General features: G+C 49.3%; 1 protein-coding gene across 7 annotated transcripts in view; it reads left to right on the forward strand.

Annotated features, from left to right (window-relative positions):
* PCNT (pericentrin) overlaps window positions 1–21,047 on the forward strand; it is a 120,311-nt gene that overhangs the window by 64,973 nt on the left and 34,291 nt on the right. For 4 of the 7 annotated variants that reach the window (XM_031665839.1, XM_031665845.1, XM_031665844.1 and 1 more), the window contains exons 19-27: window positions 240–402; window positions 753–965; window positions 4,320–4,352; window positions 6,764–6,993; window positions 7,505–7,621; window positions 7,726–7,746; window positions 9,249–9,455; window positions 11,188–11,358; window positions 11,957–12,109. In XM_031665839.1, the coding sequence (XP_031521699.1) occupies window positions 240–402; window positions 753–965; window positions 4,320–4,352; window positions 6,764–6,993; window positions 7,505–7,621; window positions 7,726–7,746; window positions 9,249–9,455; window positions 11,188–11,358; window positions 11,957–12,109 (1,308 nt within the window). The remainder of the gene's footprint in view (window positions 1–239; window positions 403–752; window positions 966–4,319; window positions 4,353–6,763; window positions 6,994–7,504; window positions 7,622–7,725; window positions 7,747–9,248; window positions 9,456–11,187; window positions 11,359–11,956; window positions 12,110–21,047) is intronic. The other 3 variants (XM_031665841.1, XM_031665843.1, XM_031665840.1) reach the window with 2 other exon arrangements.

The following is a 21,047-nucleotide window of genomic DNA, read 5'->3' on the forward strand; positions in this document are numbered from 1 at the left end:
CCCGGGCTGAGCTGGGAGGCCGGGGAGAGGTGCTCATTGGAGACCGTGGCCACAGTGTCTTGGAGGGTGGCTGAGATGCGCTCAGGTCCCATCACCCTGGCGTGGCCCTGCGTGGGTGGTGATGGCCCGAAGGGTCTGGGGGTAGAAGTGGCGTTCTGTTGGTCTTAATGTAGCCTTACATCCAGATCAGAAATGCTATTTTCCATCTGGAGTTTTGATTTGCAAATGTGTTTTAACAGCTGGAAGAAGCACGACAAATTCATTCTCGTTTTGAAAAAGAATTTAGTTTTAAAAATGAGGAGACGGCACAGGTTGTCAGGAAGCACCAGGAGCTGCTGGAGTGCTTGAAGGAGGAGAGTGCAGCAAAGGCAGAGCTGGCGCTGGAGCTGCACAAGACACAGGGTGAGCAGCACGAGGCCTTGGGGCACCTGGGGCACAGGAACGGGGAGCAGGCCCGGCCTCACCGAAGAAAGGAAGCCTTCGGGATAGGGTTTTACAGTGAAATGTAAAAACAAAGCCAACAGTGGGAGGCACCCATGGTTTGGGAGGAACGGGGTGGTTGGGAGCTGCTGTGGCCAGCAGGGCTGTTGGGGGCCTACAGCTGGGTCCTGGAAGCTGCTGGCTCTTAGCTCTGCTGCTCTCGGGGACAGCGGCCCCGTCCCTCCCTCCGAGCAGGCCCTGCCCCTCCCTCCGAGCTGTCCTCAGTTGCACCCGGGACTGGCTTTGTCAGGGTATCTGTGTCTCCCACAAAGGCACCCTCGAGGGATTCAAGGTGGAGACGGCGGATCTGAAGGAGACGCTGGCCGGGAAGGAGGATTCCGAGCACCGTCTGGTCCTGGAGCTAGAGAGTCTGAGACGGCAGCTGCAGCAGGCGGCCCAGGAGCAGGCAGCGCTGAGGGAGGAGTGCACCCGTCTGTGGAGCCGGGGGGAGGCCACAGCCACGGACGCCGAGGCCAGAGAAGCTGGTAAGGAGTGCGGGATATGGAGGTCGGTTCTAGCTGTGGGACGCGGATACAGCTGCCACGGTTTCCCCAGCTGCCAGGGACGCTCAGTGTCTCTAGAGGGTCAAGTGTAAACCAGCACGTAGCTTCTCATGGAATGTTGGGCATGGGAAGCTTGTGCGGGATCAGGTGAGACATCCACCGGCTTTGCTACACTTTCAGAGAAGGCGGGTTGTCTGTTGGTCCTGTTGGTTGGAGGGTCCCCACCTCTGTGAGGTGGAAATAAGAGGGGTTCTGAGTTCAGCAGCAGGGGCTGGAGGCAGAGCCAAGTGCAGCAAACAAGAGCTACTTTAAGATTTCGTTTAAAATAACCAAGTGCCTGACATTAACCCTTATTGGGAAAACATAGTTTTAACAGTATTAGTTTGTATCTTTTTGGATTTTTAGATATTTTGTTCTCAAAGGTATTTAAAATGAAAATGGTCAAAACATAAGCTTAAAGTCTTCAGCCTGCACGGTAACTGTGTCCTCAGTAGCTGGTTCAGCTCGAGCAAAGGCTTTTCACGGGGCTGGGGCGTCCGCCCTCAGTCCCTGTTCCTTGCCTCCCCGGTTGCTGCCTCTGACTCTGGCTTTCTCCCCATGCCCTTCCAGCTCACACCGAGCTGGCCCCGCCGCCCACATGCCCACTCTGCCACCTCGCAGACGCCTTGCATTCGTGGATCTCAGGCACGTGGGAGGCAGAGGGGCCTGCGCTTCTCCAAAAGTTCCTTCCAGGATGGCTGTGGCCTCGGGGTCGTCCCTTCAGAACACAGATTGAAGTTAGAAGCTGGGGCATCGCAGGCACCACCTCAGCCGATTCAGAAATCTCTTTTTTTTAAATTATTATTATTTACATTTTTCTCTTTAGAAAACAACCAACGTTTGATTTTGGTGTCCATTCTCATTTGCTGTCTTCTGTCTCGCTGATTTTTGCCCTCGTTCCTGTGATTTCTTGTTCCTATGGTTTCTTTTTTTTTTTTTTTTTTTTTTGAGACGGAGTCTCGCTCTGTCCCCAGGCTGGAGTGCAGTGGCATGATCTCAGCTCACTGCAACCTCTGCCTCATGGGTTCGAGTGATTCTCCTGCCTCAGCCTCCCAAGTAGCTGGGGTTACAGGTGCGCACCACCACACCTGACTAATTTTTTATGTTTTTGGTAGAGATGGGGTTTCACCATGTTAGCCAGGCTGGTCTCGAACTCCTGACCTCAAGTGATCTGCCTGTCTTGGCCTCCTATGGTGCTGGGATCACAGCCGTGAGCCCCGGTGCCCGGCCAGCTCTTATGGTTTCTTGCTGCCTTCGTTGGGTTGGACGCTCTCGGACACGTTTGCTGCCTTTCACAGGACGTGGGGTTCAGGTCGTGCCTCCTGGCGGTGCCCCAGCCTTTTCACCTGTGGTGCTCATGTTGACATCTGGGTCCCACAAGCTTGTAATTTTTGGCCCAGGGAGCGTTTTCCAGGTGGAAGACGTTGGTCCGGTGGGATGTTTTAAACTGTGCCTGTGATTGTGCCCACACTTTGTCTTCTCCTTTTCTTGGTTTATGTCTGTCATTCCCATTTATCCCGTTTCTATTTTTTATATAAATTTCTGATGGTGAAGGATTAGTCTGGTGTTTTCCCCCTTGTGTATCTTTTCTTGTCCTTTTATTTTAAGTCTTTTTTAACATTCTGTTTTAGTTGTGCCTTGTATGGATACCATATTCATGACTCTTTTTAAAAAAGCCTATGTGTGAGTATCTTCTTTTGGTCCATTTAGCCAAGTTTTTTTTTTTGCCACACCTGCTGGCATTGGGCTCTTCCTGCTGCTCTTTGTGTTTCCTTTTCGCCCGCCTGCTTGGCCTGCTTGACCTTGCTCCAGGCTGGATTTTCCTTGGCCAGCTGTGAAGTCCTCACTGCGGTGTTGGCTGCTGCTGGGCTCAGGTCAGTGTCATCTCCCCATGGGCCTCTGAGCCCTGTTGCCCCCGCGGTCTGTGTGTCCACAGAGGGAGTGCAGGGGAACCTTGAGGGCCACGAGGGCCTGGAGTCTCTTCAGGTCCCCTCTTCTGCCAGTGAAGTGGTGCTGGAGGCACGACTCAAGATCCCGTTTCTTTTCCTTTGAGGCCCTCGTTTTCCTGCATCTCCTCAGGATTTTTCAGGGTGTTTTCAGGAACGTCTCTGATGTCATGCGTTGCTCTCGGCATCGAGGGCCTGCATCTCTGCCCTGGTAGTGCTGTTGCAACTGGGCGTCCATTGTCACTGTTTCTCACGATGCTTTCTCTGCTTACCCTCTGCTGTCCGGGGGCAGCCTCATGGTCAGGCCCCTCCCTGTGAACTCTGTTGCCCCATTTCCAGTGTCTTCGTGCCCAGCCAGCTGGCAGCTGGGCCGTACTCCACCAGGGGAGACCACCTGGTGTTTCACCGCTTCGAGCCCTTGGACTTCAGCCAGTCACCTCGTTTGTCAGGCCTCCTGGCAGATAAAGGGGTGTGTGGCCTGCATACTGTTGAACGGCCCAGTGAGGCCTGGGCCCTGTGGCCAGCGCCCTTGTGTCAGGTGCCTGTGTTGTGCCCTGGGCCTGAGCATATGGACTGAGCACCGTGGGGCTTCTTCCCAAGGCTATGGTGGCCCTTCTGCTGCTTTGCCTCTGGTTCACCTCCTGCCACGAGTTCTGGCCCACCAGGGAGTGTTGGGACAGGTGGATGTGGGCCCTGGGTGTCCACAGCCTGGCTGGGCTCCCTGCAGACCCCAGGATTGAAGCTGAGGCTCACCATGGGCCCTGCAGTGGTAGGCACCTGGCATGCTGGGAGTGGATCTCATGGAGCCCTTTCACAGGCTCAGGCCAACTTTGTTTTGTCACTGGGAAATTCTTGTTGTTTCTCTGGAGTCCTCTTGGTTTCCTTTCATTTTGACGTTAACCCTGCCCTAGTTTCTCACTCTGGTTTATTTTCTTTCCTTTCACCCTGGTTCTGCAGTTGTGTGACTCTGCGCCGGCTACCAGCATACCCACCACAGCCCTGAGCTCGCTCCCAGCAGGGCCTAGGCTCTGACAGTGGCGTGAACTCAGCCCTTGTGCGCAGCAGCCCTGCCTCGCCGTGTTGCGTGATGCCCCCTTCGCTGTGTGGTGTTTTGTGGCCCTCTTCAGGTGTTGCTGTCTGTCCCTTTTGTTCTCTTTGTCTGCTTGAAAAGTCGATGGGCCTGCAGCCGCACAGGCAGTGTGGGCATGGTGGACGCTGAGTCTGGAGATTGTTCAAGGCCAGCAGCATTGCTCGGAGTCCTGCTGCTGACGCTGCCGTCACTGGTTCTAGCTCTCACATTCTCAGCTGCACGTTTCCGTTTCCACCAGTAAATGCAAACTCTTGTTCGTAGGCACAGCTGTCACTGCAGCACACAAGGACTCAGGTTTGTAAAGACAAACGAGTGAGTTCTGTGTGATGTGCTGTGTGTTTGCATTGGATTTTGCAAATTATTTACTAAAGAAAAGTCCTTCAGAACTTCTGTGGCAAACAGTAAACACAGCGAAACTCTAATCTTCAACATTCATACAAATGGGTGGAGTTGTCCCATTTTAATGCCCCAGCAAAGCAGGAGCATTTCTCTAACGATGGTTACTGCAGTGCCTAAGCTACAGTTTGTGCTGCTTTTCAGGAACTGATGCCTTGTGATAGTTGTAGCTGTTCTTGGGCTGGGTCCCTGCTCTGGTCTGCAGGAAGGCCTGGGCCCACCACATCGCCTGTGCCTGCTCAGCGTGGTATCACCTGCTCCGCCAGCTGGGATTGCGATCCTCCCGTGCCTCCCTGAGTCTGCGTGCGTGTCAGCAGGCACCCTGCCCCAGTGTGTGGCCCAGCGCCCTTGGCCCTGAAAATGGTGATGTTCTGGGCCAAGCAGAGCCCGGGTCGTGTCCAGGGCAAGGGAGTGCAGTGGGGGGAGCAGCTGCCCTCAGGCCGCGCCGTGCGTCCCGGGCTGTGAATGGCATTACCGCAGCAGCATGTTTATAGCAGAGTCGCCATTACTGCTGACAGTGGCGTGAACATTTATTGAGAATGTTGCTTGCATTGGTCATGATAGTTTGTGATAAAAGACTAACAATTTTACAAATCAAAATGCTTTTTTGGAAGCTGGTGAAATGTCAGTTAACATGAATGAATTTAATATTTTAGTTTTTGGATGGCTTGAAGACTCCAGGATTCAGGCCGGGAGTGGTAGCTCACACCTGTAATCCCAGAGCCAGACTCCACCTCAAAAATAAGGATAATAAAAGAGAGACTTCGGGATTCAGCAGCAGAGAGCCCCTTTTTCCAAGATACTTTTTCCTCTGCAGTTTCCACTTGGGCCAGGGCTTCCCCACCCCAGGTCTTAGGCTGGTTGTGCTGCTAGAAGAGTATTTTTGAGGCTCGGCAATTTATCACAGACACACATTTGTGGCTCACAGTTCTGGAGGCTGGAAAGCCTAAGGTCAAGGTGCCAGCAGGTTCGGTGTGTGGTGAAGCCTAAGGTCAAGGTGCCAGCAGGTTCGGTGTGTGGTGAAGTCTAAGGTCAAGGTGCCAGCAGGTTTGGTGTCTAGTGAGGTACCAGTCTCTGCTTCTAAGGCAGAGTCTTGCACACTGAATCTTCCAGAGTGGAGGGCGGGATCCTCACAGGGCAGAGGCAGAAGGGCCAAGGGGGACGGCCATTCCCAAAGCCGCTTATTGAGGCATTAAAACTGCTGTGAGGGTGGAGCCCTTGCGGCCTCATCACCTTTTCAAGGCCCCTCCAATACCATCACTCTGGCAGTTAAATTTCAACATGAATTTTGGAGGGGACAGAAATTTAAACTGTGGTACCCAGTTTGTTTGTTTATTTATTTATTTATTTGAAGGAGTCTCACTTTGTCACCTAGGCCGGAGTGCAGCAGCGCAATCTCACCTCACTGCAACCTCCATCTCCCGGATTCAAGTGATTCTCCTGCCTCAGCCTCCCGAGTAGCTGGGATTACAGGCGTGCGCCACCATGTCTGGCTAATCTTGTATTTTTAGTAGAGACGGGGTTTCACCATGGTGGCCAGGCTGGTCTCAAACTCCTGACCTCGAGTGATCCATCCGCCTCGGCCTCCCAAAGTGCTGGGATTACAGGCGTGAGCCACCCCACCCGATCTAGATTCGCTTTTGATTTACCGATGAGACGTTTGCCTTTCCCGTAGACACGTCACTCAGCACTGTCCATCGTCTCCTGGGACTCGGCTTAGTCGTGTGTTTCTGTCTGGGAGGGTGTAGTGAAGACAGAATTCCTAGAGAATCACCCACGTGTCACTCAGAAGTATTCTTCTCAGGCTTCAAAAATTTAGCCAATTTTTTTTAAAAGATGGGCTTTTTTTTTTTTTTTTTTTTTTTTTTGAGACGGAGTCTCGCTCTGCCGCCCAGGCTGGAGTGCAGTGGCCGGATCTCAGCTCACTGCAAGCTCCGCCTCCCGGGTTCACGCCATTCTCCTGCCTCAGCCTCCCGAGTAGCTGGGACTACAGGCGCCCACCATCTCGCCCGGCTAGTTTTTTGTATTTTTTAGTAGAGACGGGGTTTCACCGTGTTCGCCAGGATGGTCTTGATCTCCTGACCTCGTGATCCACCCGTCTCGGCCTCCCAAAGTGCTGGGATTACAGGCTTGAGCCACCGCGCCCGGCCTAAAAGATGGGCTTTTTACCCCGAAGTCATGGGACTTCATTTTCGGTGGGCTTTGACTGAGTCACCATCAGGAGGTGCACGTGTCGTGTTCCCTCTCAGTACAGCGCCAGCCTCTGAGGTGCGGGGGTTTCCCTGTGTCTGTGGTGTTTGCATCCTTAGCTCTCCGGAAGGAAGTGGAGGATCTGACCAGAGAACAGTCGGAGACCAGGAAGCAGGCCGAGAAGGACCGCTCAGCCCTGCTCTCCCAGATGAAGATTTTGGAGTCTGAGTTAGAGGAACAGCTGTCTCAGCATCGTGGGTGTGCCAAGCAGGCGGAGGCCGTCACCGCCCTGGAACAGCAGGTGGCGTCTCTGGACAAGCATTTGCGCAACCAGCGGCAATTCATGGATGTAAGAATTCTGAATAATACATTTTATTGCATCACTAAAAGTTGCCATTACAGCATGAACTTTCCAGATGGTTACGTAAGCTTCTGCAGTAGGATGTTGAAGAGGGCGTCCCACCCCTGCTGCACAGGTGTACCCAGGTCACTGACGCTTGGTGGGTGTCTTCTTGCCCACATTTTGTGGCACAGGCCTCTGAGGGCCGCCTCCCATGGTCTTGCCATGCTCCTTCTCACAGTCCCGGAGGCATCCCTTGGGGCCCAGGCTGGGCCTGTGCTGCGACTCTCACTGGCTCTTGTCCTCCCACCCACCCGTCTCGGACGTTCCTCTGTGTTCCACGCAGAGGGCTGTTTTCTTAACTCCATTTTGCAAAGTGACTGTGACGAGGGGGATATTTGGAGTCCTGAGCTGCTGGGCGGTTGTATTTGCACGTGCAGTGGAAGCCTGGGTGGGCCTTCGCTGCGAGGGGCACGCCGGCCCCGTTGGGGTGGTCCCAACACGCCGCCTCTCCTCCCAGGAGCAGGCCGCCGAGCGGGAGCACGAACGCGAGGAGTTCCAGCAAGAGATTCAGAGGCTGGAGGGGCAGCTCCGCCAGGTGGCCAAGCCACAGCCCTGGGGCCCTCACGACAGCCAGGTGAGTCAGCACAGCGTGCAGTGCCACTGGTTGCTGTCTTTTACTGTGTTTTTAAGCTTTAACTTTCTTAAAATTTTTGCCTTCCATGTACGTGAACTCGGCAGCAGGCGCCGCTGGATGGAGAGGTGAGTAGGCGTCACAGAGATGGGCACGCCCTGTGCGGGCGCCCAGGCTCCCCTGCGCTCACTGGGACTGTCCTGCCGCCCACTCGCTTTTCTTGCTCTAGCTTGGGCTGCAGCTATCTGCTTTCTCTTGTCTGAGGAAGCTCTAGTAGGTTCATTTAGTCTTTTAAAAAATTAATAGTGGATTCACACACAGTTGTAAGAGGTAAGACTCGGATCCCTTGTGCCTGGCACGTGGTTCCCCAGAGGTCACACCTGCAGAGCCGGAACGTGGCATTGCAGCCAGTATGGGCAGGGAGCCGATGACGCTGCAGCGCCTTCCGCCCCCCCGGGACCCTCGTGTACCTGGTCATGGCCCTGCTGCTGTCCCTTCTCTGGCAACCACTCATCTATCGTCTGTTTCTAAGACTTTGCCATCATCCTGATGTGTAAAGTGTGCCTGTCATCTTTGGGGATTGACGCCACTCACTGAGCCTGACTCTGGAGATTGATCCAGGTTGCTGAGTGTAGCCATAGTTCATTCTTTCTGTTGCTGGGTGTTCCATTCTTTCTTCCTTTTTTTTTTTTTTTTTGAGACGGAGTCTTGCTCTGTTGCCCAGGCTGGAGTGCAGTGGTGTGATGTCAGCTCACTGCACGGTCCCCCTCCGGGTTCACGCCATTCTCCTGCCTCAACCTCCCAAGTAGCTGGGACTACAGGCGCCCACCACCTCGCCTGGCTAATTTTTTGTAGTTTTAGTAGACACGGGGTTTCACCGTCTTAGCCAGGATGGTCTCGATCTCTTGACCTCGTGATCCGCCCGTCTCGGCCTCCCAAAGTGCTGGGATTACAGGCGTGAGCCACCGCACCCGGCTGTAGTATTCCATTCTTTTCTATCAGAATAAATTTCATTTTCCTAACAAATTCTGTATTACAGAGAATGACCTTAACACAGCATCACCCTATACTTCCGTTAGATCTCCCTGTGCTGCCCGGGTCTAGGTTTCTCTGTTCAGTCTGTGGGTCCGGGTCTCCCTGTGCAGCCTGCGGGTCCGGGTCTCCCTGTGCAGCCTGCGGGTCTGGGTCTTCCTGTGGGTCTAGGGGAGGGCATAGGGCATCTGTTTTCTTTTTCTTTTTTTTTTTTTTTTTGAGACGGAGTCTTGCTCTGGTGCCCAGGCTGGGGTGCAGTGGCCAGATCTCAGCTCACTGCAAGCTCCACCTCCCAGGTTTACGCCATTCTCCTGCCTCAGCCTCCCGAGTAGGTGGGACTACAGGCGCTGCCACCTCGCCCAGCTAACTTTTTGTATTTTTTAGTAGAGACGGGGTTTCACCGGGTTAGCCAGGGTGGTCTCGATCTCCTGACCTCGTGATCAGCCCGTCTCGGCCTCCCAAAGTGCTGGGATTACAGGCTTGAGCCACCGCGCCCGGCCAGGGCATCTGTTTTCTATTGTTTTGGGTACTTTTTTGTTTGGAAGATGGGTTTTTATAAAAGTCTATTGTATTCCCCAAGCATTTTTTGTTGTTTTAGGTTGAGTTGTTACAACAAAAGTTGAGAGAAAAGTTGGATGAATTTAATGAATTGGCTCTACAGAAAGAGTCGGCAGATAGACAAGTGTTGAGGCAGGAAGAAGAAATTAAACGTCTGGAGGAGACGAACATCAACATCAGGAAGAAAATGGCCGAGCTCCAGGAAGAAGTGGAAAAACAGAAGAACATTGTGAAAGAGCTGGCGCAGGTAAAGCGTCTCCACGTCGTGGTGGGGCGTGTGGCGAGGCGTCCCTGGGGCACGGCTTCATTGCTGAAGTGGCAGGAGCGGGCAGGGCGTCCCTTTTCACTCGCAGCCACCACGTCTGCACCAGAAACGCGGGCGTTAGGGAGAAGCAGAAGTCCTTGGTGACTGGGTAGGAAGTGTACTTTGACCTTGCTGGAGATTGTTGCTTTTATTTGCTGGAGGATTTTATACCATTTCTTTATGTCTCAAGAACTCTGAATTTATCCTTAATATTTCATGAAGTAAATATTTAAGATTTTAGGTTTAAAAAAAATACCTTATTAAATACTTCGATGAGAGCCCCTTGTAATTATTTCAGTTGAGTTCAGGAACTTAGGTCAGCTCCCAGTGAAAAGATCTCCAGTGATGGTTTTGTATTGCTGGTGTTTCCCGTGTTCGTGTGTTCGTTTGTGTCTGAGAGTTCAGAGAGGGGCTGGAGCACTGAGCCAGGTGGGCCATCTCATGGCTGCCTGTGTGCATTTCTGGGTAGCGGCTGTGCCCTCCTTTGTGAGCATTTAGCTAAAAGGAATTCAGCTGACTTTTATGAGGTTAAAAGGTTACTTGGAAAGTGAGGCTCAGTAAGAAATTTGATTTTAGAATTAGTAGTTTGGCCTCAAACACAGATGAGAGGAGTGTTTCTCAGGTGTGTCTGATTTTTTTTTTTTTTTTTTTTTTGAGACAAAGTCTCACTCTCTTGCCCAGGCTGGAGTGCGGTGGCGCAATCTCGGCTCACTGCAACCTCCTCCTCCCGGGTTCAAGCGATTCTCCTGCCACAGCCTCCCAAGTAGCTGGGATTACAGGCGCACGCCAACATGCCTGGCTAATTTTTGTATTTTTAATAGAGATGGGGTTTCACCATATTGGCCAGGCTGGTCTCGAACTACTGACCTCAGGTGATCTGCCCGTCTCAGCCTCCCAAAGTGCTGGGATTACAGGTGTGTGCCACTGCTCCCAGCCAAGTGTGTCTGATTCTTGTAAGTGCTGATGAGAATTATTAAGTCGGGGCCTTTCCTGAAGCCCTGACGTGTTTCCGTTCTGCTGTCGCAGGGAGGACCGCTGAACGTCACCTGTACTTGGAGTGGAGCTGTCCCCCTGGCCAGCCGCCGCTCATGTTTCAGTGACACCTGCTTCAGGGCGGCTTCACCCCTTCCTTCTGCCTTCACTCAGCAAACGTTTGCTGGGCTTAGTAGATGTCAGGGTTAGAAAATGTCTTTTTATCCCTTCGTGACATTTGGACTGTTTATGCGGTTTTATATGTCATGCTCTTGCGCATGTAATGTATTGTGACCATTTTCATCATATTAAATATTCTTTGAAAAGTTTTTTCTAGGCCGGTAATATTCATTGTATGAGCACACCATCAGCCATTGCCCTATTTTTTTTGGCCAGTTCTTGTCAGTTTTGAAAATATTGGTAATAGTTTGGTGAATATTACTGTAGGTAAATTCCTCACAGTGGACTTGGGCACAGGCTGTGGCTCTGGGTCGCGTCCTGCACCAGGCAGGCCTCTGCTGGGAGGTGGCTGGGTTCTGGGTACCAGTGCTGCCTGGTGCGTCACTGAGTGCAGGTGCGTGCAGGTGCACCTGCTCTGCTTCAGGCGCAGCTGAAGATGGTCTATGCTTTAACAGGCAGCAGTTTGAGGTACTGAACTCCCAAGTATTTGCCTAAAATAGAGTTCCTTTTTTTTTTTTAATAGGATAAAGAGTTGTTAAAGAAACAGCAGATGAGTAGCTTACTTCTGGCGTCCACATTGCAGTCTACACTAGATGCAGGCAGTTGCCCTGAGCCGCCTGCGGGCAGCCCTCCTGAGGGTCCAGAAGTACAGTTAGAGGTGACACAGAGCGCACTCCTGCAGCGTGAGAGTGAGGTGAGTACCGAGTGGGGACATGGGATTATCAGCCCCAGGTCAGTGTCCAGTGAGCTTCTCTGTGGCAGATCGGTCCAGATAACGCAGGCAATGGGCTTGTGACCACTGTGTATTCTTTTCTTTACTTTTTTTTTTGAGACAGAGTTTTGCTCTTGTTGCCCAGGCTGGAGTGCAATGGCGCGATCTCGGCTCACTGCAACCTCCGCCTCCTGGGTTCAAGTGATTCTCCTGCGTCAGCCTCCCGAGTAGCTGGGACTACAGGCGCACCCACTACCACGCCCGGCTCATTTTTGGTATTTTTAGTAGAGATGGGGTTTCACCATGTTGGTCAGGCTGATCCCCAACTCCTGACCTCAGGTGATCCGCTTGCTTGAGCCTCTCAAAGTGCTGGGATTGAAGGTGTGAGCCCTGTGCCCAGCCCTGACCACTGTGTATTTTTTGCAGTTTTACCATTTATATGTGGATACGGGTACAGGGTAGTAATAACTGTCTTAGGCGTGTGCTTTTAAATCTCTCAAAGCTATTTTAATAATTTCTTAATTATTAATATCAATAGAATATTAGATGACTTTTAATACTTCTTTTGTTTTAATGAAAGGTTTTGGACTTGAAAGAACAACTAGAAAAGATGAAAGGTGACTTAGAAAGTAAAAATGAAGAGATACTACATCTGAACTTAAAATTAGACTTGCAGAACAGCCAGACTGCTGTCCGCCTTGGAGAACTTCAGGAAGAGAGCGTGAGCTCGAAGGTAAGCCACCAAAGGTCCACGTGACGCTGAGTTCATGTTGCTTACGCCAGTGCCGAGCGGCTGCCAGGACCCTCGTCTGGGAGGCGGGTCTCTGGCCTTCACAGACGCCCATGGCCGCACGTGGCAGACAGCTGCAGAGAGCGCCCGATTCTGCCTGGGGACGTGTGCATGGAAGCAGCTTTCTAGGGATCTTGAGTGGGGAGCCAGCGACCCCTGCCCCAAACTGCTTTCTGATTGCAGCCCTGATAGTCAGGAATCTGAGAAGAGGCCTTTCTCTAGGGCAGCACCCTGGGGCTGTGAGAGGCACTGGGCTATTGCTGGCTTGCTCTTCTCAAGGAGGTGACTTAAGTAAGTGGCCACTCACTGTGTCTCTTCCCACTAGCATGATGGGAAAAAAGTCTTAAAAACTAATTAAAGGCCGGGCGCGGTGGCTCAAGCCTGTAATCCCAGCACTTTGGGAGGCCGAGACGGGCGGATCACGAGGTCAGGAGATCGAGACCATCCTGGCTAACACGGTGAAACCCCGCCTCTACTAAAAACACAAAACTAGCCGGGCGAGGTGGTGGGCTCGTAGTCCCAGCTACTCGGGAGGCTGGGAGGCAGGAGAATGGCGGAACCCGAGGCGGAGCTTGCAGAGCTGAGGTCGGGCCACTGCACTCCAGCCTGGGCGGCAGATGGTGACCCGCCTCAAAAAAAAAAAAAAAAAAAAAACTAATTAAAAAAAAATTTTTGTGGGTACATAGTTAGGTGTATATTAAAAAATCTATTTTAAGGTTTATTATTTTAATGTAGCTGTGCTTTTGAAGCAAAAAAGAAAACCACAACCAGCCTGTTTATAATAGAGATGATATTCAAAATTGCAGAGCGTTGGTAACTTCACAGGTGCCCTTGAAAGACCTTGTGTAGGCCGGGCGCGGTGGCTCAAGCCTGTAATCCCAGCACTTTGGGAGGCCAAGGCGGGTGGATCACGAGGTCAGGAGATCGAGACCATCCTGGCTAACATGGTGAAACCCCGTCTCTACTAAAAATACAAGAAAAAACTAGCCGGGCGTGGTGGCGGGCGCCTGTAGTCCCAGCTACTCGGAGGCTGAGGCAGGAGAATGGTGTGAACCCGGGAGGCGGAGCTCGCAGTGAGCCGAGATTGCACCACTGCACCCCAGCCTGGGCGACACAGTGAGACTCCGTCTCAAAAAAAAAAAAAAAAAAAAAAAGACCTTGTGTAGAATCGTGTATGTGGGAGAATACTGTGTGTAGGAGAAAGAATCCTGTGTGTGGTGCCCGCGTGGTGCCGGCTCCGTGAATGAACTCAGCGTGGGGGAATCCTGTGTGTGGGAGAACCCTGTGTGTGGTGCCTGCGTGGTGCCGGCTCTGTGAATGAACTCAGCGTGGGAGAATCTTGTATGTGGTGCCCGCGTGGCGCCTCTTTGGTGAATGAACTCAGCGTGGGAGACAGTTGAGGGTGGTGACATTTATGTCTGATTCTTACCGAGGCTACATGTGAATGATTCTAACCTGTGTGGAGTAAAAGGGAGTTTTAGGCTGATCCCGGGGATGAGCGGTTCTTTCTGTGTGAACTCTTCCTTCGTTAATAAGATGAGAAACAGATAAGAGCTCATTTTACTTCTTTTGGGTGATGGTTTTGAGACAGATTGCCTGGAAAAGTGCAGTAATTGATTTTTGAAATCCAAATGAATATGTCGTTTTATTTATTTATGTTATTTTTTTTTTAGAGACAGGGTCTCACTCTGTCGCCTGGGTGGCACAGTCATAGCTCACTGCAGCCTCAAACTCCTGGGCTCCAGCGATTCTCCTGCCTCAACCTCCCCAGTAGCTGGGACTACAGGCATGCGCCACCACACCTGGCTAAATTTTTTTTTTTTTTTTTTTTTGGTAGAGATAGAGTCTCGCTCTCTTGACCAGGCTGGTCTTGAGCTCCTGGCTTCAAGTGGTCCTTCCACCTCTGCTTCGCAAAGTGCTGGGATTACAGGCATGAGCTACCTTGCCTAGCCTAATACGTCATTTTAAACAGAGAAGACTTTATTATTGGTTTATTTTTAAACGACCATAAGAAAACTAGACAGAAAGGACTTTAGTAGAAAAACATTTTCAGCCGGGCGCAGTGGCTCACGCCTGTAATCCCAACACTTTGGGAGGCCGAGGCGGGCAGATCACGAGGTCAGGAGATCGAGACCATCCTGGCTAACACGGTGAAACCCCCGTCTCTACTAAAAAAACAAAAGAACAAAAAAAACCCAAAAAATTAGCCGGGTGTGGTGATGGGCGCCTGTAGTCCCAGGTAGTCGGAAAGCTGAGGCAGGAGAACAGCGTGAACCCGGGAGGCGGAGCTTGCAGTGAGCCGAGATCGCGCCACTGCACTCACTCCAGCCTGGGCAACAAAGCGAGACTCTGTCTCAAAAAACAAAAACAAACAAACATTTTCAAATTGATTTTCCATTTTTCCAATTTAAAACTGTAGGCTCATTTAATTAGGACATTTCATACCTGTAGGGTCAGTAGAACATTTCCCTAGTAAGGTTCTGTTGGCTCTGTTTTGATATGGTTGTTGTTATTACCATTTCCACCGGCATTTCTGCACAACAAAGAAGGAGAGATCCTGTGTGTGAGCAAGCAGCTCCAGGCACAGCAGGTTTACCTCGGCGAGGTCAGCCACTCCCCAGTGCTGGGGGAGAAGGGGGTCTTCTCGTGCTTCTGGCTTTGCCTGCGTCTCCTGCACAAAGTCCTCATGGTGTCTGGGTGTGATTGACTGGGACCTTGGCTTTCCAGGATGACAGCCTTCTGTTTCCTCATATAATGTTTGTAATACTTTTCAAAATTAATTTTATCAGTCAAGCACGGTGGCTCACACCTGTATTCTCAGCACTTTGGGAGACTGAGGAGGGTGGATCACTTGAGCTCAGGAGTTCGAGACCAGCCTAAACAACATGGGAAAACCCCATCTCTACTAAAAATACAAAAATTAGCCAGGCAGGGTGATACACACCACTCAGGAGGCTGAGGCAGGAGAATCACTTGAACCCAGGAGATGGAGGGTACAGTGAGCTGTGATTATGCCACTGCACTTCAGCCTGGGCAACAAAGCGAGACCCTGTCTCAAACACAAAATTAACTTTATGGCCAGGCACAGTGGCTGTCACGCCTGTAATCCAGGAGTTTGGGAACCTGAGGTGGGAGGATCGTTTGAGCCCAGGAATTCGAGATCATCCTGGACAATGACGTAATGAGTCCCATCTCTACAAATTTTTTAAAAAAGTTTAGCCAGGCATGCACCTACTCTGAAGGCTGAGGTGGGAAGATCACTTGAGCCTGGGTGACGGAGGCCACAGTGAGCTGTGATCATGCCACTGTAATCCAGCCGTAATGACAGAACAGGACCCTGCCTAAAAAAAATAATTTTGGAGGGGACCATAGAAGTAAAAAGAAGTTTGTCTCCAGTTTGTCACTTTTAATTTCCCTTTGACAGAGGCTACTGAGATATTAATTATCTGTCTTAGTGTCTGTTGGTATCTTGTATATTTGGCAAAAATTTAAAAATATCCTTTTGGGTTACATTGAAGAATGCCTTTTATGGCCAGGCGCGGTGGCTCACGCCTGTAATCCCAGCACTTCAGGAGGCCGAGGTGGGCAGATCACTTGAGCTCAGGAGTTCGAGACCAACGTGGCCAACATGGAGAAACCCCATCTCTACTAAAAACACAAAAATTATCTGGGCCTGGTGGCCGGTGCCTCTGATAGTCACTTGGGAGGCTGAGGCAGGAGAATCGCTTGAACCCAGGAGGCAGAGGTTGCAGTGAGCCGAGATTGCGCCACTGCACTCCAGCCTGGGCAACAGAGCAAGACTCGTCTCAAAAAAAGAATGCCTTTGAAAACCATTGATTACTTTTCAAAAGAAGTTGTATTATTTGTCTATAGTGCGCTCTAGAATTTGACCTGTAACTATAATCTTATATAATGAAAAATATATTAAAAATAGTTAAATGTTAAGGACAGTATTTTAGTTCCATTAGGAATTGAAGGCTTTATAAGGACAATCCCCAGTATTTTCTTGTGGGATTTTTCTTCCAGATATGTGCAAATTCGTACATCCTTTGTTTTCTGTAATTCTCCTAATTTTTTGTGAAGGTGTGGCTATTACTTTAGTTTGCTTTATATAATAAGGAAAAGTAAAATTCCATTTAAAGGTTTGACTCTGTTCGGTTTCCAGTTCTTTCAAGGACACCACGTTTGCCGTTTTCTACCCCATTTGATGTCAGTGAGGATGTTCGTCTTCTAGAAGTGTCTTAGGTTTGTGGGGAAACAGAGCTCCCGTCTCCCTGGCCTGGTCGTGGTGGTTGTCGCTTGTTCTGTATTGCCGTCCTCCGGGGCTCCAGCCACCCTAACACCTCGTCCTCAACGTGGGCCCTCCCTTCCTGTGTTGCTTGTTCTAACTCTGGGGTTAGTGATGTTTCTTTAATTTTACCATTTACTTCTCTCTTACTCTATAGGTTTTAATAAAGAGGTCTCACACGTCTTTTGTTAAATTTTTCCTTAAATATTTTAGGCTTTCTGCACTATTGTAAATGAGATTTAAAATAATTATCTAGTTGTTTACCATGAATACACATACACCTTTTGTCTATTAGCCTTGCTGTTACCTTGCACAGTCTATGTATATTAGTAGTGTTTTGTGGATTCCTGAGGGCTTTTTATGTAGAAGATAACATCATCTTCAAGTAAAGACAGTTTGATTTCTTTCCAATTTTTGTTATTTCCTTCTCTGATTACAATGTCTAGCACTCCCGGTACAAAGTTCAAACTGGCTAGAGCAGTCATCTTTGCCCTGCTCCTTGTCTTACGGGGAAGTGGTCAGTGTTTTGCCATTAGGTATGTTAGCTTTAGGATTTTCACAGGTGCCTTTTTATCAAATAAAGGAAGTTCCATTACATTTCTAGTTTGCTTTTTCTGGATCTATTGAAATAGTGATGATAGTTTTCTCTTTTATTCTACGAATAGGGTTAACTTTATTGAGTGATTTATTTCTTGGAGATTAAACTGACCTTGCAGTTCTAGGATAAACCATACCTGGTAGTGATGTACTGCCCTCTTCATATGTTACATATATTACTGAATTTGGTTTGCTAATATTTTGTTAATGGTTTTTGCATCTGTGTTCATGAGGGATGTTGGTCTGTAATTGTCTTTTTTTGCAGTATTTCCTAAGGCTTTGGTATGAAGGTTATGTTAGTCTCATAAAATAGGTTGGGAATTTTTTCACCCCCCATCTTTTCTGAAAGAGGTTATTTCACATAGCTGGGATTTCTTCCTTGAATGTTTTCATAGCGTCAACAATGAAGCCGTTTGGAGTTTGTGTATCTAGAGAGATTTATGATAATGAATTCATTTTCTTTAATAGACTGAGGTATTTGGATTTCTGTTTCATGTTGTGATAAGTTGTATTTTTCAAGGAACTTGTGCATGTCATCAAAATTGTCAAATTGCTTTGCATAAAGAAGTTTATACTTTTTATATTTTTGAGATGGAGTCTTGCTCTGTCACCCAGGATGGAGTGCAGTGGTATGATCTCAGCTCCCTGCAACCTCCGCCTCCTGGGTTCACGTGATTCTCCTGCCTCAGCCTCCCGAGTAGCTGGGGTTACAGGTGTGTGTCACCACGCTGAGCTAATCTTTTGTATTTTGGGTAGAGACGGGGTTTCACTGTGTTCGCCAGGATGGTCTCGATCTCCTGACCTTGTGATCCACCTGCCTCGGCCTCACAAAGCTGGGATTACAGGCGTGAGCCACTGCCCAGCCTATACTTTCTCATTTTGTAACTGTTCACCTTATTAACCATTTCCTTACTTGCCATTGAGTATCTGCAGGTTCTATGCTGATGGCCCTTCTTTTATTCCTGATATTAGTGAGTTTGTGTTTTCTCTTTTATTCTTGTGTCTCTCTAGCTAGTAGTTTATTCATGTTGTTGATGTTTTCAAAGAATCAGCTTTTGGCTCTGATACTTTTCTCTGTTTATTTCTTTGATTTCTCCTCTTATTTTCATTATTGGCTTCCTTCTATTTACCTTGGGTTTATTTTCTCTTCTTTTTCTAGCTTTTTCAGATAGAACCTTAGGTCATGGATTATAGATACTTGTTATTTTTTAGTATAACAATTTCTTTAAGTTTTTTATTTTTTAACTTTGTGCATAATAAAATTAGTTTTTTTTGGTATACAGTTTTATAAATTTTGAAAAAAGGATTTAGTCCTGTAATAATCACCACAATCTCATCACTCAGAAAATTTTCCTAGTGCTGTTTCTTCCTGGTAACCCGTCTACGACTTCCAGCCTCCGGCCGCCCGCCCACGGCCTCTCCTCTCCTCTCTGGAATTCTGCTTCGAGTCAGGTGTTGTGACGCGCTTGAAATTGATGCATCCTGTGGCCTGTGTCTGTTCTTTAGTTGCTGAGTAGTGTTGTCTGGATGGACCACAGTTTGTTGGTCCGTTCACCCGTTGAGGACATTTGGATAATTTCTAGGTTTTGATGAATCGAGCTGCCGTAAACTTTCATGCACAGCTTTTTGGGAGAAAATAAATGTTCACTTCTTGTGGTTCAATACTTCATCTGAATGCTTGGCCGATTCCTGTGTAAGCATATCTTTTACTTAAAAGAAGCTGTCAAACCGTTTTCCATAGTTGCGCTACCGTTTTACATTCCACCAGCAATAGATGAGTGTTCTGGGTAACCACGTTCTCATCGGCGCCTGGTAAGGCCAGTCTTTTTCCCTGGACATTCTGGTAGATACAGAGTGGTATATCCTAGTGTTTTGTGTTTCCTTAATGACTAGTCATCTTCAGCATCTTTTTCTATGCTTATTTGCCATCCATCTTGTGGGGAAAATGTTTGCTCAAGTCTTTCAGAAAGGCGTTTTTTTTTTTTTTTTTGAGATGGAGTCTCACTCTGTGGCCCAGGCTGGAGTGCAGTGGGACCATGTCGGCTCACTGCAACCTCTGTCTCCTGGGTTCAAGCAATTCTCCTGCCTCAGCCTCCTGAGTAGCTGGGATTACAGGCACCCACCACCACACCTGGCTAATTTTTTTGTATTTTTAGTAGAGACGGGATTTCACCATGTTGGCCAGGCTAGTTTCGAACTCCTGACCTCCTGTGACCCACCTGCCTCGGCCTCCCAAAGTGCTGGGATTACAGACATGAGCCACTGTGCCTCGCCTCAGAAAGTTTTAAAAAGTTGGGTTGTTCAGTTTTGTATTGTTTTGGGAATTCTTTATATCTTTTGAACACTTTTTTTGGATACATGATTTGCAGGTATTTTCTCCCAATGTATGGCTGGTCTTTGCATTCTCTTAACAGTATGTTTTGCAGAGCAAAACTTTTTTTTTTTTTTTTTTTTTTTTGAGACAGAGTCTCGCTTAGTCGCCCAGGCTGGAGTGCAGTGGCGCAATCTCGGCTCACTGCAAGCTCCGCCTCCCGGGTTCACGCCATTCTCCTGCCTCAGCCTCCCGAGTAGCTGGGACTACAGGCGCCCGCCGCCTCGCCCGGCTAATTTTTTGCATTTTTAGTAGAGACGGGGTTTCCCCGTGTTAGCCAGGATGGTCTCGATCTCCTGACCTCGTGATCCGCCCGCCTCGGCCTCCCAAAGTGCTGGGATTACAGGCGTGAGCCACCGCGCCCGGCCAGCAAAACTTTTTACTTTCTTTTTTTTTGACAGAGACTCTCTGTGTTGCCCAGGCTGGAATGCAGTGGCGTGATCTCGGCTCACTGCAACCTCTGCCTCCCGGGTTCAAGCAATTCTCCTGCCTCAGCCTCCTGAGTAGCTGGGATTACAGGCACCCGCCACTATGCCCAGCTAACTTGTATTTTTAGTAGAGACGGGGTTTCTCCATGTTGGTCAGGCTGGTCTCGAACTCCTGACTCAGATGATCCCCCTGCCTTGGCCTCCCAAAGTGCTGGGATTGCAGGCGTGAGCCACCGTGCCCCGCCAGAGTATACTTTTGAAGTTCTATCTGAGAGCTCTTTCCCTAGCCCCATTTTCCTCAGAAATTTCATAGTTTTACGTTGCATTCAAGTCTCCTTGAATACGCTTGTATATGCGTTTTGCTTTTTTTTGATGCTGTCTTGCTCTGTCACCCACCTTGGAGTGCAGTGGCGCAATCTCGGCTCACTGCAACCTCTGCCTCCGGAGTTTAAGCAATTCTCCCACCTCAGCCTCTCGCGTAGCTAGGACTACAGGTGCCTGTCAGCACGCCTGGCTAATTTTTATATTTTTACTAGAGACCAGGTTGTGCCATGTTGGCCAGGCTGATCTCGAACTCCTGTGCTCAAGTGATCTGCCTGCCTCAGCCTCCCAAAGTGCTGGGGTTACAGACGTGAGCCACCGCACCTGGCCTCAGTTCACTGATTTTAGGTTTTAGTGTTTGACATTTAGAGCTACCTTTGTAGGCTGGTTCCAGTATTTTAACATAATATTTGCGTTGTGATTGTGACCGTCTTTAGTGCACACCCTTTGATTCCAGTTTATTTAGTGCATTTAGTGAATGAGCGAAAGCTGTATATAATCAGAACTGTCTTTAAAATGCCTTCACTTGCCTGTAGAGTACAGAGACACGGGCCGGTGCTGCACCCAGTAAGACACAGGGTGGAGCAGAATGTGCAGCGGGCATTCCCAGCCCGCAGCTGGGAGGCTGCTTTTGCTAATTGCGTGGTGGTGGTCCTCGGTGGTAAATGCATAGGAAGGTGTCACTGACAGCGTCGAAACCAAAGCCACAGCTTCATCAGGTTCCTTTTTTTTTTTTTTTCCTGTGGGCCAGATTTGCATTTCAGTCCAGAGTAATTGTGAGGTAGTTCCAGAGAAACCCGGAGTTGTTATGAAACCCTCAATTTTTTTAGAAGAACGTATTAGTTTATAACAAATTGTTTTAAAATTGTTAGAACA

This window comes from Papio anubis, chromosome 4, assembly GCF_008728515.1.
Source record: "Papio anubis isolate 15944 chromosome 4, Panubis1.0, whole genome shotgun sequence".
Taxonomy (NCBI): Eukaryota; Metazoa; Chordata; class Mammalia; order Primates; family Cercopithecidae; genus Papio; species Papio anubis.